At 35.5% G+C, this 15,760-nt stretch overlaps 2 protein-coding genes across 12 annotated transcripts in view; one reads left to right on the top strand and one right to left on the bottom strand.

Annotated features, from left to right (window-relative positions):
• Nucleotides 1–5,148, bottom strand: part of CdGAPr (GTPase-activating protein CdGAPr) — a 42,946-nt gene extending 37,798 nt beyond the window's left edge. The window contains exon 1 of the mRNA XM_069123477.1: nt 4,258–5,148. The gene's annotated coding sequence lies outside the window, so the exon portion shown is untranslated. The remainder of the gene's footprint in view (nt 1–4,257) is intronic.
• ACC (acetyl-CoA carboxylase) overlaps nt 777–15,760 on the top strand; it is a 28,704-nt gene continuing 13,720 nt past the window's right edge. The window contains exons 1-4 of one of the 11 annotated variants that reach the window (XM_069123465.1): nt 777–1,169; nt 5,743–5,888; nt 7,184–7,390; nt 9,657–9,897. In XM_069123465.1, coding sequence (XP_068979566.1) covers nt 5,858–5,888; nt 7,184–7,390; nt 9,657–9,897 — 479 coding nt within the window. In that variant the 5' untranslated portion in view covers nt 777–1,169; nt 5,743–5,857. Of the gene's footprint in view, nt 1,170–5,269; nt 5,889–7,183; nt 7,391–9,656; nt 9,898–15,760 lie in introns of those variants that run through there. The other 10 variants (XM_069123466.1, XM_069123462.1, XM_069123467.1 and 7 more) reach the window with 10 other exon arrangements.

The raw sequence follows: 15,760 nt of genomic DNA, 5'->3' as shown, positions 1-15,760 counted from the left end.
AACGTGTAAAGATAAATGTTTATAAAAATAGATACATGTATGGTTTCACAATATAATATAAACACTTCAGTAAGCTAGGAATGTCAAAAAATAAATCGGTGTCATCTATAAAATATTGCATACCTTAATTACAAAAGATAAGTAGGCTTTCTGATAGAGGAAATTGATAAGATTTACGTTTTTCTTACTATGCACCAATGATAAACGATTAGACACGAAATATATATCTAGTGTTTCCTGAGAGTCGCTATATTCGTTCTGACTACATACTGTAGCAATTACTGAATTTTTAAAAACGGTGTTTGTGGTAAGGAAGTTCCAAAATATTTCACGTGAAAATGATAAAACATCATTTATAGATTGTCCATAATTTGTGATTTGTATCGTATAATACATTGTGTCATTTTTCACTAATGTAACATCTATATAACTGTACTTCACTTTCTCAAATGAAGACCTGGTGTTCCATTCTTCGAAACATTTTAATATCTATTTTACATAAAACATAAAACTTAAGAAATTGTTTACGAATGGAAAATAATAAAAAGACAAGGTAACAAGGTTATATAATACATAAAAATTATGCTACTTTCAAACGACACGATTTAAAACATTTAGTTAGCAAACCAACAAATATTATCATAACTGTTTCAGATAATTCTATAAATCGTTACCCTAGTATGATTATCGTAACAAAGCGTACTTTTTTAACGATATTTACGACTAAATTCGTGTCCCACATAATGGTATCCATAATCACGGATAAACTGATTTGAAACTACCGGTACTGTGGGATCCTGACCTCTAGGTACGAAACACAATACTGGAAGGTTCTTCCCTACCGATAAAGGAACCTTCGTTATGTAGAAATCAACAGTGGGACCTAAAGGTGGTGTGGTGTCGGTATATGAATTCTTTATGTTGTACCACAGTGTACGTGCCTTAGCGGAAGTAAAAAAATCCATGTTTAAAAGGTGACAATAATTTCCTATGTTGTGATCGACTGTGTTCAGTCGTTACAAAACTATAACCGGGCCAAGGCAGTGCCGTGTAACATTTTTTCGTGACGAATAACGAATAGAAGCATATCGAATGACAGAACACGGAGGGGCAGACAAACCTAACCTCAATGAAGAGCGTGCTACTGCACCGCGAAAGATTCGTCACCGGTAAGTTTCTAGATTTTCATTTTTATATGGGTTTCGGTGTTTTTCATTGAAAATTACCCAAAAATAAGATGAAAAATTTCTATATACGAGTAGCGTTTAGAATTGTATTCGTATACATCGGTTGGTGACGCGTGTTACTTGGATACACCACACGGTTTCCACCAACCAATCAAAATAGAGTATACGTCGCCTGACTCGCCAATCAACCAATCAGAATGGTCTGTCAATTTTTTGATTACCTTGTGTGAAAATCTATAGAGTTCGTTACCGCTAAATATACGTAACTATCGTGCAATACAATATGAATAAAAATTTCGTCCGTTTGTTATGCAAAGTATTGGATTCTTGTATTAAAATTTTGAGGAATCGTAGCGCTATAATACTTTTATTAAATAAGAAAACATACACTTCCGTGTGCCTATGTAGTGCTTCGTAAAATTAAAATACGCTAATAGCTGATACGAATTCACAGACGATAAGTTTATTTATAAACTAATCTTCGTATAACTATTTCATTCCAGCTTGACAATTTATATTTTACCCTTTATTTGTAGATATTACGTTTGTTAATGTTATCGAGCATCATTGAATTTATTTATATTTCATAATTGATAATATACGATATCTATTGATCGTCGATTCTTGCGATAAAGTAATAGCTTTTTAAAGATCTTTTCTTTCTCTGTCGACACTTTCGGTTTATATCTTTTCATTTAGTTCAAATATTATATACTATTGTGCGTGGTCAACAGGAAAATTGTATAAATAAAAGAAGAACAAGAATGCAAGGAAGCATTCAAATCGAAGATATTAAAAGTTAAATTGTGGGGAAAAATGGTAGAATGTTTCGCATATTAGTATACAAATGTTTTATAGGCTGTCAATCGTAATACCCGCGTTGTCAATTATGCAATAGATGATACTGCACTTATCAATGAACGACATTTTACGTATCATGCGATTTTATAAAACCCTATATTCACGTGATCGGTGACCTTGATAGTTAATCTTTTTGTTGCATTACTAAATATGATATCTAATATCGTGCTAATTATATATCTAATTTTTCATAGATCAGTTGATTAAGTTATATATATATGTATATGTATATCATTTTTAAAAAGATCGATTCAACTGTCATTAATTACGGTGGATAAGTTTCTACAATTACAAGAAATATTTAACAGAAACATGTTTAACTATTTTTATGGAAACAAATTGATTTGAAAATACAAAAATATTTGAATATAAAAATATCTCGCTCTACTGTATATTACATATGTTAGCATTTTGATCGTGATTATTTGAGCTTGAGCTATAGCTTGTCTTGAGATTATGTCAAGAACTTACTTACATTCAGAATAATCATTGTCCATCAGCTTTTCGCTCCTGCGATATGTATTTTATCGATATCATAAAACTGTTCCTACTGTCTCTAAATTACAAATTTCACAAGACAATTGAATATACTGTAGGTGTATTTCGAAACGGTCAAAGGTTCTCATCCCCTCCACGTCATTCCCTATCATTCCCACACCATGAAACTACTGATAATGTTAATAAAAAGCGTTCCCTTATTAATGTTATCAGCAACAAGTTGTTTGTATTGTACATATAACATTATTATGAGATTTTTGTCAAATATAATTTAATCTTATAACTTCGTACGTATGATTAAAGTTATTGACGTTATACATACTTGACGATCGCATTTTAATCTGTAGTTTTTTGCAGTTACTGTTTATTTTTTGCGCTATTAGTCAATTATTAATCAATTTTTTTGCGTAAAAACATTTTATACCTTGTATAAAAAAATTGTACAGTATGAAATAGAATTTATAAAATGTTTATCCCTCTTCCCAAATCTAAAAACTTACGGATTACGGTGAGAAATTTCATTTCTAATTTAATTTCTAATATCGCTTAAACAAAACAAAAAGAAGAAAGGGCAAAAGAAACAAAGAAGAAAGAAAAGTTGTCGAGGAGCTAGCGAACGTAACAATAAGTTTACGTTTAGGTTGAGAGTATTATCACGATAGACCTCGTTAGATAGACGATTTGTAAATTACTGATACATAATCAGGCAAGCACGTTCTCGGTTAGTTGTCGGATTTGTGACTTAACATCGTACGATTCTTCGTAGAAGTCACGAATCGAGCACGCGGCACTCGCGGTCAAAATCTTCTCCGTCTCGATTAACTATCATCAAAGCACTTCTCCCTTTCGGCTGATAAACAGACAACTTCTTTCCGATCGAAATAGCGAACACGTACAGACTTATCGTCGACAAAGCTGAGCATTCATTTTAATGTGGAGTACGAAATGTTGTTGATCTCTAAGCGCAATGATTCTGACTCTGCAAACGGAATATCTATTCTAAAGTCTGAAAAATTTCTAAACAGACTTCCCGTATAATTTGATTACGTAAAATTATTAATATACTGTAATACTACAGATGAATTACGTATTTTACGATAAGAGACGAAGGAATGGTACTTGTATTCGTAAATGGAAGTTTGCCACAAAGTTATAGATTTGCAAGTTACAGAATTAAAGAATTCCTAAGCAAAACTTCATACATCATTTAGTTAAGTAAAAACTGACGATATTACTGTCTAGTACGAAGTGATATAAAAATGAATAAGAATGGAAATGAATTTTCTTTTTCAAATATACGAGGGAAAAGTAAATAAGTTTGTGAGAAAATTTGTGAAATAATTTCACAGCAAATTTACTACGATTAATCGAAGATACCAGAAGTTTCGTTTTCGAAATAATTATTACCTAGATCGATATCAAATACGAAAATCGATTATCGTGATAGTACCTTGCGAAGGAATCGCAAAGAGATTTTTTTATATTTTCTCCAACGTAAAATAATAATAACAAATAATATATCAGGATAGTAACAAAGAATAATGTGAAATAATATATTGGATAATACAGATAAATATACCGCATGACACAAGTTACATAATCTTATATGTAGAATACCAATCCATAATACGATTGGATATACGCATTTACATCGTACGTTTGACTATACTTATACACGTGGACGTCACCAGATCGTGCGAATAACACTCACGTCCTTCCTCCTCGTGGTAATGTCCATATCGGTCCCTCCACTACGTATTACATACGTAGCTATCATTACGTTTTTAACGATCGGGATCCATTAAGATGTTGACAGCACCGTTGAAAAGAAAAAAAAGAAAAAAAGACAACACCGGAAAACAAGGAAAATCATTTCCGTTTCAGAAGACTGAATAACACTGTTGGACTTACATTTACAAGATAATAACAATTATCAGCAAACAAAGTATAGTTCATTAAAGAATTGCCGAAAGTGACGCGAAAATAGGAAAACGAAGGGACGAATGCGAAGAAGCGAAAGGACCGGGAGTCACACGTGTGTAGAACAACTTATACGTAACACTGACCTTCCAAGATAACAAACAAAGTTAGCGTTGGTAAAACCGTGGATAGACTGTAGAGGCTACGAGAGATGCTATAAGAGCGTTTAATTGTAAAGCTTAATTGTAAAGTCAACTAGAATAGCAGGAAGGAGCGAGCACACTAATATATTATCCGTCTGTTCATCGATAATACCACAAAGCACTGAAACATACTGAATAAAAGTCGCTGTCGAACGAATCATCGACCATCGAAGCGTTACGAGCGGACGACGAAAACCAAACGAGGAACGATCGTATCGATCTTTTTAGCCAAATTCCTTTGTTCGAAAGTAAGGAAAGCGTACTTGAAAAAAAGAACCGGTTAATTCGAAACAAATTAGATATCGATGAAAACGATGAAAAAGCGAGGAAAGAAACTAAGCACGCGTGTCAATCACATTTTGACCCGCACAAAAATTCTGACCATCGGACGCGATATCGGCGTGGATCGAAAACGCGTTGCCGCGAAAAGTTCAGTGGAAACAAACACAGTGTCGTCGATGTCTAACGACCTCTGAACCTTGTCGTCCGGTTTCTTCTTTTTCTCTCCCCTCTCTCTCCCTCCCTCCCCCCTCTCTCTCTTATTTTTCCTTCCTATTTCTTTTTCTTCGTATCGTTTCAACTCCGCGTACGCACGAGACAATCTATACACTCCATTCGACTCGCATTTCGACGCCAACCGATTTCCTCTTCTCCGTGTAAGTCGCGTTACGTTGACGAAGGGGCGCGGTGTCGGTAGGAACAACGTGTGCACGCTAGTGCGTCGTCGTATCTCCTTTCGTGCTTGCCGTCGTGAAATACGAAGTAGTAACAGAAGCGCGACGATGACGAGGGCACGTCGTACGATCGCCTGATCGCGTTGCTAGGAATCTACGGAAACAGGCGAAGTCGCGAGTGATCTTCTTTCGAACGAAATTTATCTACGATATAAACATAAAGAAGGAATTCTTTGATATAAAGCATAGAAATAGAAAAGATATAAAGATTAAATCTTCACCTTCCGAAATATTAATTGCAATTTCGCTGTATTTATATCGTTACTTCGAATATTTCTAACTTTCTCTTTTTCAATATTTCGTTGGTTTGTCTGTTGCTTGTCGTGGAAAATCGTCAAGCACCAGAAGGGATCATAGAGGAGGACTCACGCAATAGGATAGCGGTGGAAAGTTGGCGGGAAAAGTTCGTCGACACGAAGAACGCAAATATCCAGAGATCAAACTATCACCTGGTATGATTCGAGGTCTTCTGGATACTTTTTTCGGTACATTGATGATCTCTTAAAATCGTTGGAACGCAGTAACTCGTGGTGAACACGCGTTCTCCCTGAAGCGTTTCGACGAGGTTCACCGTGATTCGCTTGGAATATTAATCGGACCTTCGTATTTGTGTTCGGTCTGTATAATTATCGAAATTTATCTCTTTATATATATATCGTAAGCTGTGATAGATTTTGGAAAGTGGAATAGAATTATTAGAAAAATATGTACCGGTTTTAAAGCACAGAGATTATTATGTTAAAAATATCGCGCGGTTTATTTGAGATCAGTTAAAAAAGTTGGAAATTTGGTGCGCCTCGAAATTCATTCTGATCTCATACGAAAATTAAGACTACCGAGAGTTCTCCCGTTCTTCGATCTTAACTTTTATCTTGAACGATTTTGATACGAAAAAAATATTATACGATTACATCGGTAAACTTCAAGGTTCGTGCAATATTCCATTCCTGGTCTCAGTTCGCCACGAATAGCTTCTGCACAATACCGCGCGAACGTATCCGTGTCCTATGTATCGGTAAAGGGTGAAACGTTCGAAACGGATATTTAATTAAACAGAAAGTGCGTGTGTTTTCGTTTAATTTTATTCGCTCTATCATTTTTCTACTTACCGAACTTCGAAATCTGAATGATATAATTTTTAATCGCAATAATAGTAGCAATAATAAAGATCGAAAAACGTACGTAACGTCGGAAGAAAGCAATAGAGAATAATGAAAATTGTATCGTCGATTAAATAGTATAATAAATACAAGAGGGACGATACGGCGCGACGAAACATAGCGTAGAGAAAAACGTACCAAGTAGATTCTCGTTGATTTTCTAGCTTCAATATCGCTGCACGATTCAACAAGAATTATTTGAACATGACATAATTGAAAATGAAAACAACGTGTCACGTTTAGAGATGTAAGTTCTTTAAACTTACGCGAAGGATATTCTGCACGATTCCTAAAACAAACAACACGTTAACGTTACGACGATACTTTGAAAATTTTAGAGGACGAAAAAACACGCGTTTAGCTGCAAAAGCAGATTTCGAGAGAAAAATGAAGACGATCTTGCGATGGATCGATACAAGATATCGAATTTTACGTTCTGCTTTCTTACACGAAAATACAAAAAATGAAAAGAAGTAGAAAATGCAATCTTATCGCGTTCGTCCCTTACGGACTTCGATGAAAACGCACGAACTTTCCGTTTAACATAGTAAGAACGCGAGCCCCAAAGACAAATTTTCGGATAAAGGGTCCTTTACTTGATCCTCGGAAATTCTTTCAAGGTTTTATTCAAGCTCGACAAAGTGATTCCCGAAGTGTTCCCTCCGCAGTTCTTCTCATTGCTCCCGTTTTCGTTGGCTTCACGTTCGCTGTAATAGCACGCCGATACGTTCACTTTGGACCTATTTTCACGGATCGAGCTCAGCAAGGGTGGTGGGCTGACATTATACCAGCAATTCGTTTCTTAAACTTTGGTAGAGGAAACGAGGGTGAGTAATCAGGCTTCCTCGAAATTTGGGTTGGCTTCCTTTTTTTCCTATTTTTCTCTTGGTTTTGCCCTGCTTCTGATTCGTCTTCGTTGGTGTTTTCGTTAGAGGTGGGAGTTTGTAAGGACGCAAAATGCTTGTATCGTTCGCCCCCGGATAAATTTGAAAGTAAGATGGAATTTTTGGCTCGCGAGAAACCTGTTTTTGTGTTTTTTCGTATAAACGATATCGATGAATCGATGGCGAGCAAAGTCTAATAAACACGAACTCGTTGGTCAATCACGAGCCAAGTAAAAGTAAATTCGTGTTGTCACAATATCTTGGTGAGTTACGTGTGCAAATTATTATTTAGCTGATCTTGAAGAATTTCGAATTACGAAGATAATTTCGAGAACCTGGAATTTCTCGAAATTTGAGGAGATCCAAGATTCCGAGCTTTCGCGCGTCCTATCCTCACTTTCTACTTTGTCCGATGGTTTTGACTAATCGTTTTCAGTGGTTTTGGTATTAATAATTTCCTTTTGCAGTGGTATTTTTTCCACTTTTCGTTCGAATCTCGAAAACAACGGAAAATACGGTTTACCAAATGTAACTAATCATCATCGACGAAGCACCTAGTACTAACAAGTTGCTAATCTATGTGAACACTCAGGTGCCTCTTGAAAGTTTATTCATGAATTTAAAGAATGTCAATGTATTGTAAACACTGTAAAGGTCGTATCGGTGGTGACGTACGATGAGCGAGAATGGTTCGATTGAAAGCTATAACGCGGGATATGTTGCCTGGCGATACTGGCGTTATTGTTCTTATCAATATTGTATTCGGTTGTACGAGAATCTCGTAACGAAACTTCACCGATCCACCGAATATCGAAGCTTATTGACACAACGGATAATTGATCGTTTAAATAGCTTCGTGGCCTCTGCGAAATATATGAACCGTTGAGAAGCCACGTTAATCAAATCCGTAAATCGGAAAGTACAGAAAAGCGTCGACGCTACAAACGCTGCTCTTCTTAAGTTTTTGGTTTTCTCGCGACGAGTGAACTCGTGGAAGAAGCATTTGTTTCTTGAAAATGTAGCGTCGATCGTGTTCTTACGCCATTGCAAATTAAAAAACTACCAGAAGTGGCGCTGAACAATTTGTCTTCTTAGAGGCACATGCACTTACACTAAATACTTTATAGCTTTCATGTACGTTCTCACATTTATTTCATATTACGTAATAGTATAACGATGGTATTTATGTTTTATTACAGTGTGACTGAAATTTCAAAATGTTTCGTATAATACGACTTAACGCGTTCGTGAAAGGTTTCGAGTGTTCGAATACTTTCGCGAGCTACCGTATACATCGTATAATATTAGAATTATTCATAACCACGGTAATAACAAAATTAATCATAACTGCGATAATATTCAAATTAATCATAACGTCTCACGAAATTCACGCCTTCGTACTATCAGTTTGCATGTCTACCATTTCATCTGGCTTTCGACGAAGTTGGTCATCTGGTTGGAATTTCCGAATTGTTACGTATGCAAATAACAAGCACGTGCCGGGTCGGATCACACGAAATACAACGGTCGCTTGATGAAGAAATGCTTCTCTCGTATTTTTCGTTATTATTGTTTGGGAAATGCATGCGGTTTATTTGGCATGACCACATCTTCTCTTGGCCACGTCACTTGGATCTTTTGCCTACGAGCTACGGGATATACTCGACGCGATTCAATTGAGGGCCACTCGCAATAGAATCTGTCGCAAAAAGCTCGAAAGATTTGCATGGAAGCTTATCGAGGACGTTATATTTCCACGGAGGAAGAAACACCGCGTGAAATGCTTCGATAGATAAAAAAAAAAAAAGAAAAAACTGATCAGCGTTAACGTCAAAGATTGCAAATAGATGTAAATAAGTCGATAAGAACGTAAAGTCGAGAAACTTGCAATGCGTATAGATGGTATTGATAAAATTTAAGATCGAAGCTTGCGATAAATGCGAACGAAATTGATAAATTTTACGATCGATGTGTACGAATTAATAACACGGTAACGACGTGAAAAATGAACGATATAAGAGCTGTTGAATGTTTAAAGAGTGGCCCTTGGTGTTAAAACGGCAAAGCGGAAAAGAGATTCGCGAGCTGCTATGGGGAGAACGCGATAGCGAATTTCTATAACTCGCTGGCCACGAGATTTACTTGCAAAGGATGTTGAATTCTCTTTAAAATATGGCCAATCTTGAATGAAACGAAACACATTTTGAAGGTAACATTGACAGAGAGGCAGACGACAAGGAGAATTCGGAACAGGACGTGAACAGGTCCAACGATTCGAGCAGCACCATGTCGGAAAATCCAGTGAGCTTCGTCGTCGGGGAGCCCGACAATGATCGCAGCGAGGAATTGGAGATCGAGGATAGCTTCCCATCCGAATCATACGATATTACCACAACGCAGGTGCAGCAGAATGCCATGGCTGGCTTGATCGAGCGCCGCAAGCGCCTCAGGTGATCTTTTTTTCCTACCCTTTTTTTTTTTCTTCTCTTGATCTTGTATTTCTATTTAAACGATCAGATAAAAGCGAACAGGTAAACGGCATAATTGAAAATACGAAACACCGTGGCCGAGAACGGTCACTCTCGTTGACGCGACCCTTTTGTATTCGATTTAAGGACTCGCCACGGATCCACATGGATCTTATTGATGTTCGATGGATAAGCGATCGCGGTTAGATTATTTTTAGCCGAAGAATTATGTTTTTTATCTCAAGTGGCGAAAAGATTAATGGAAAGGAAACGTTATAGATTTATATGATTTAGATATTAAAAAGGGACACGATAACAAATGATAAGATAAAGTAACTAGTAGTAAATAAAAGTCAAAACAAAGAAGATGTTATCGACATGGGAAATCTTTTCCAACGAGGAAAATACTATGTGTATATATATATGGTGATAACTATTATTGATTGATCCTGATCGATCTTCGACAGATCAATTTTTACGAGATTTATTCGAAGATCAGATCTTTTCGAATAACCGTTAATGACTTTGGAAATTATTATTAAAAGGGAAGGGCTATTGTACGATAATGGATACCTTCTTTAAAAGGAAGAAGTTCTTCCGTTCTAAATGGAGGCATCAGGAGTTTTTACCACGTGTTGAATCATGGGAAGTGGTATACGATTGTTTGTTGGGCACAGTTGCCCTGTGAACGGTGTCTATTCTTAAAAGACAATTACGTTTCACCATGACAATGATCTTTAAACGCTTCATAAGGATGAATGAGAAGTTATTAAGATCGTGGACGATTAGGATTGATTCATCTTCTTGTACTGTTAGGAGAGATACAAACGAGACGTGTTCGTTAGGCTAGCGGAATGTTTCAAGTAGCATAGTAGTACGATTTACGTGATCTTTTTATGATATCGATCTGCATTTCATGAATACGCTATAGGCAAATTTGAAACTTGTTCTTTATTTTTTTTTCTCTTTTCTAGTAGAACTCTGTCGCTGTTTACGTATAATTGTGAACACGTTTCATTTACGAGAGCAACAAAATGTAGTCATATTATCGACTCGAACGGTAGTGAATATTTACAAGGATTTCATAACACATAGAACAGTCTTTATGCATGAAATTCGTCATCTTTTTCTATTTGCCGTGTTTCATCGTATACGTCATTCTTACATTTACCAGAAGATTGCAAGACAAAAAAAAAATTGTTTATGAAATTTAGTTAATAATTACTAGTTTCAGAATGCAATAAAATAATTAAACAGCAATTTAACTGTTCTAAGAAATACTGATTGATATCCGATAATTAAATTGCAACACATTTATATAATTACGTAAGTTAAAGCTTAATTACCATATATATTATGAATAAATAAATATTCTGTTTATAAATTATTTATATTTCATTAAAATATCAAATTTTATTAGATAAAAAATTTATATGTTTATGTCATAAAATATTATAAAACCTGTGTCTGTGTGTGTATTTATGGAAAATATACAAATGGAGAAATACGTCGACCGTACATAATACATGTATAAAAACATACAAAATAATCAAAGTATGATCCAGTATGGTTTTATCTAGTGTATAAATCAATTAATTTTCTTTAATCATATTCATAAAAATATATATAATATATAGTTTTTAGATGTTGTTTTATTAAATATTCTTAATTCTATGCTTAGAATTAAAACTAATTATTTTGTCGTTTTCGTCAACTACATTTCAGAAATGAACCTTCTTATTTCGTGATCTTTAAAGTCAGGTCACGTTATATCATACGGATTTCTCTCCTACCATCGTTTCAATGCGCATTTAGCTAGGATTTCGTAAAATTTGGAACGGACCTTGAACAATTACTTCTGTATATGATAAAACGGACTAATCGTTTTCTCAGCAAGCCGCAAACATCGATCATTACATAATAATCGTATAAATTATTCATAATTGTGTATGACATTTACAAGATAAAGAAAGGGTAACATTCGAAAATATAAATGAATTTTACTTACAAATTTTTCGTATTTCACGAACAAAATATAGGACATCATAATCATTTATTTACGACATTTATCTTCTTAACGTTACGCGTATTCGTAGCGATGTACATTTCGATGGCGAGTAAGCTATAAATTGCATATTGTTGCAAAACAGTGAATGCTTTAACGTTATTACTATTATCATTTGTTGTTCCGAACGTGTATTTCGGACGATAAATTTAAAGGTAATATATCTATTACGTTAGATTACATTACGATATATGTTTAACGTCTGTAATGTGTATTACGTAAAAATATATTACATCACAGATTATTAATCAATAAGAAGACAAAATAAAAAAGCATGTTGCAATTTATTTGTATTTCGTATATCACAATTAATGATATAAAAATAATAATCGAGAAAGTAGTATATAAAATATTAACTTATTTTTATATTGAAAAAATATTGTTAACCAGATTTTGCAGTTTACAAAGGCCAAGTTTACAAGGTCCAGTTTAATTTTTGAGGTTTACAAATACATCGTTTAAAATTCCTTGAAAATGCTATGAAAGTTTCTGCTGTTTCCCAATACGAAGTATGTCTTTGAATTAGATAGAACGAAACGAAAGACAATCGCGAGCGTGAAAGCTTTGAACTCCACGATACTTACAACTATTATTCAGCTGCTTTAAATTTCAAATAAAAGACGATGTTCATGAAACGTCGATTATCAATTCTAAGCGACGTCGTTACGAATGAAAATTGTAACGCCAACAACGATCTTTCGTCGACGAACGCTAATAATTTTGCACTTCGTAATGTTGCACGATTATGTAATCGTGTCAGTATTTTAAAGAAAAAGTAGAACACCTTGCATTTCTATCGGTTCGCGTGATATTTTCTTTATTTAAATGAAATCTCAGTTCCTGACGAAACGTTTATTTAAACTGAACTGTGCCCTGTAAGATAACTATTTTGCTATTCACGAAAGACGTTCGCTTTTTTCACGCCGTTTACACTAAAATTAATACCGTAAAAAGATTGTAAAATTCTGACGAGGATTAGGTTTCCTTCTCTCTTTTTCTTTTTGTTACATTAACTATCAGTAAAAGAAGTAATAAATGTTTGTCTAATTAACCGATGTTCAGCCTAATGTTTATGTAAATATTCTCTTTTATTAAAAGTGAAAAAAAAAAGAATTTTTTCCAGCTTTTCACAAACTTATGGAGAATCGGTTTTCGTAGCGATCGCAATGAATTTTATGTTTGTTTATTCTCCATTGCGTACGTAAAATTTTTCCACAGCTATTACGAAGTTCAACCGTGAAGCAATACGATAACAAAATTATGTATGGAAAGTGATTTCAACAGTAGCATTGAAGAATGCAACGACGATCTACCTAATTAAGTTTAACGTTTCATTAGAGTCGGTTATTATGTATACCGCCTCAGTAAGTATAATATTTCTTGGAGGCTGTATTCATCGCTATTTCAAAATAAGAGAAATGCGTTTTGTACTTACGTTTCTTTTAATGAAGGTTGATGGATTATCTACGTGCAATTTTCCAATTACTTCGTCACCATCGTCACTTGGCCTTAATTATTTAGTCTTTCATTATCCTTCTCTTAATCCCTACCAGTAAACATCATATCCTAAATACGATAACATTTATAGAATGTGACCAGATTTATATAGTTACGTTGCACTTATGCACGTTGCTGTAATTACGATTATCGCTTAACGTAACATGATATTATACACTTGTAACAATACTTACATGCATCTGCTGTTTATATCATATTTTGACTACTCCTTAGCTTTGCAATCTCTGCTAGATACGCGTTAAGTATCCTCTTCCTATAATTTTTATGACTCTTCTTCTAACATTATTTATATCGAAAAAGTCATATATGATTATAAAAAAAAAAAGAAGAAACTGTCATAACCGTATAGTAATATTTTTTGTTGAAATATATTTTTCGCAAATTGATCTGTTGGCTCGAATCGCCAGTATTCTCGACATAACGATATCTTCATCTACGAATCTCGTGTCTTTGCGCGTATCGTGCTAAGTGCTAAGTTTCGAATTAAAATGAAACTTAATCTCAACTACGTGTACACTGTCTTCAATAACAAAGGACTTTGAAACGACAACTCTGTAATTCACCACAGTTCTATGCATACAGTAACGCGTTGAAACCGCACAAAGAAGAAAAAGGAAAAAAAATGTTCACCTACAAACGCGGCGGGAAAACTTTTCCATAGTGTACGTAATATCGAAGAACGTTGAATGCGAAAGTGAGAAACGGAATAAAAGGAATCGCCCGCAAGAAACGAAACGTTTATCGTAACGAAATTTCGATTTGTCGAAAAACTACGCATGTCGCTGGGAAGAGCGACGCGTTTATCGTCTGCCACGCGTGTTAATCGGCAAATTTTCAAATTGAACATCTCGGTTAAAGTTTAATGCGTACATAGTACGTGTGAGATAACGAAAAGTAATGAAAACGAAATGGAAAAAGAAGGGTGGTTTAAGGGAGCAAACACGTTCAAGCGGCTAGCGAGTTGTCAGTTTGGAGCACGTTGCTTCCTTGAGCAACGTGTTATAAGGTAGGGGAACATTGGATGAAAGGTATATACTGTGCACGTTGCTACCTGTCAGTAGCCCACGAGTCTTCTAAGAATGCTGGGCAGGTATTTAAGTCGCTTCCGAGCCAGGTGTGCGCGTCCTCTATTCAGGCGTTGTGATTCGTTAAATCTGTGTCAAACGTCAGTTTCACCGTACCCAAAACGATACATTCGTATCTAATTAATTTGGTGAAAGACCCACCGGGGAAGATCAACTAAAACGCATTAACACAAATACCAGTTGAGAATCAAAATCAATGGTTTTTCCTTAAATCACGGCTGAAACCGTGATCCGCGTCCGAGATCCGATTTCCATGAAAGGTCGATCGAAAGCATCGGTGGAAAGATCATCCGTGAAAGATCAAACGAAAAGTATCGATACAACTATCAGCTGATGGTTCTCCAAACTGACGATCATTTAATTCCCATTACGAACGTAGTCTATATGAAATTTGGCGTTTACTATAGCGTACTAAAACACAGATTTGCATCTAGAGGACCTTATGAATACTCAATCGATAACACGAATCAATTATCGATTGATAATTCACCAGATGAACGATCGTGCAGTTTCCACGAAGAAATAATCGAAAGATGGAACTATGACTCGCGATGTTTGCTCGACGATCGGTAACAAGTTGGAAGTTTCTTCTCGAGAGAAGAAGAAGTGAGATGAAAAGACGCAAAAAAGTTTTCGTCGTCTTATTTACACCTTTGGCGAGATCTACATAAAATTAATGATTCACGGACATCGTAGACTCCGGAAGATTTCAGTCGTGCGTCGCGTAGACTGGACGAATGCGAAAAAATAGCTTGTGTTGCTGAAAAATCGCACATGGGACGCGATCGCGAATCGGAGACGAAGAGATCCGGTGAAAACGGAAATTTACGGTTGTTGACAAAACGCGTTAATCTGCGGCCAAGTTCGCGCACGTTTTGCATCGTGTGAACTCTAGCGACTCGATGAGTACCACGGCAGATCGAGGCGTGTTTGAAAGAACGAGAATACTCGACTTCGGCCTCGTGAACCGGTATTCCATCCGGAAGCGGTTTCCGTAGCCTTCTTCGAAACGAAGGTCAGGTATCGTGCAAAGTAATTAAGTCGTAGTGTAAAATAATATTTGCAAAGGAAGAATACCAGACCGATTGGAAGATCGTGATCCAGGAATATGTTAGAAAAATATCGACCAACTATTCTATTTGTTTGTAGAAATTGATCAAAAATAGGGAAAATGGAA

Source organism: Bombus flavifrons, chromosome 11 (genome assembly GCF_040668555.2).
Source record: "Bombus flavifrons isolate JBK064 chromosome 11, iyBomFlav1_principal, whole genome shotgun sequence".
NCBI lineage: Eukaryota > Metazoa > Arthropoda > Insecta > Hymenoptera > Apidae > Bombus > Bombus flavifrons.
Note: the sequence above shows the minus strand (reverse complement) of the source record. Positions and strands in the feature narration are given on the sequence as shown.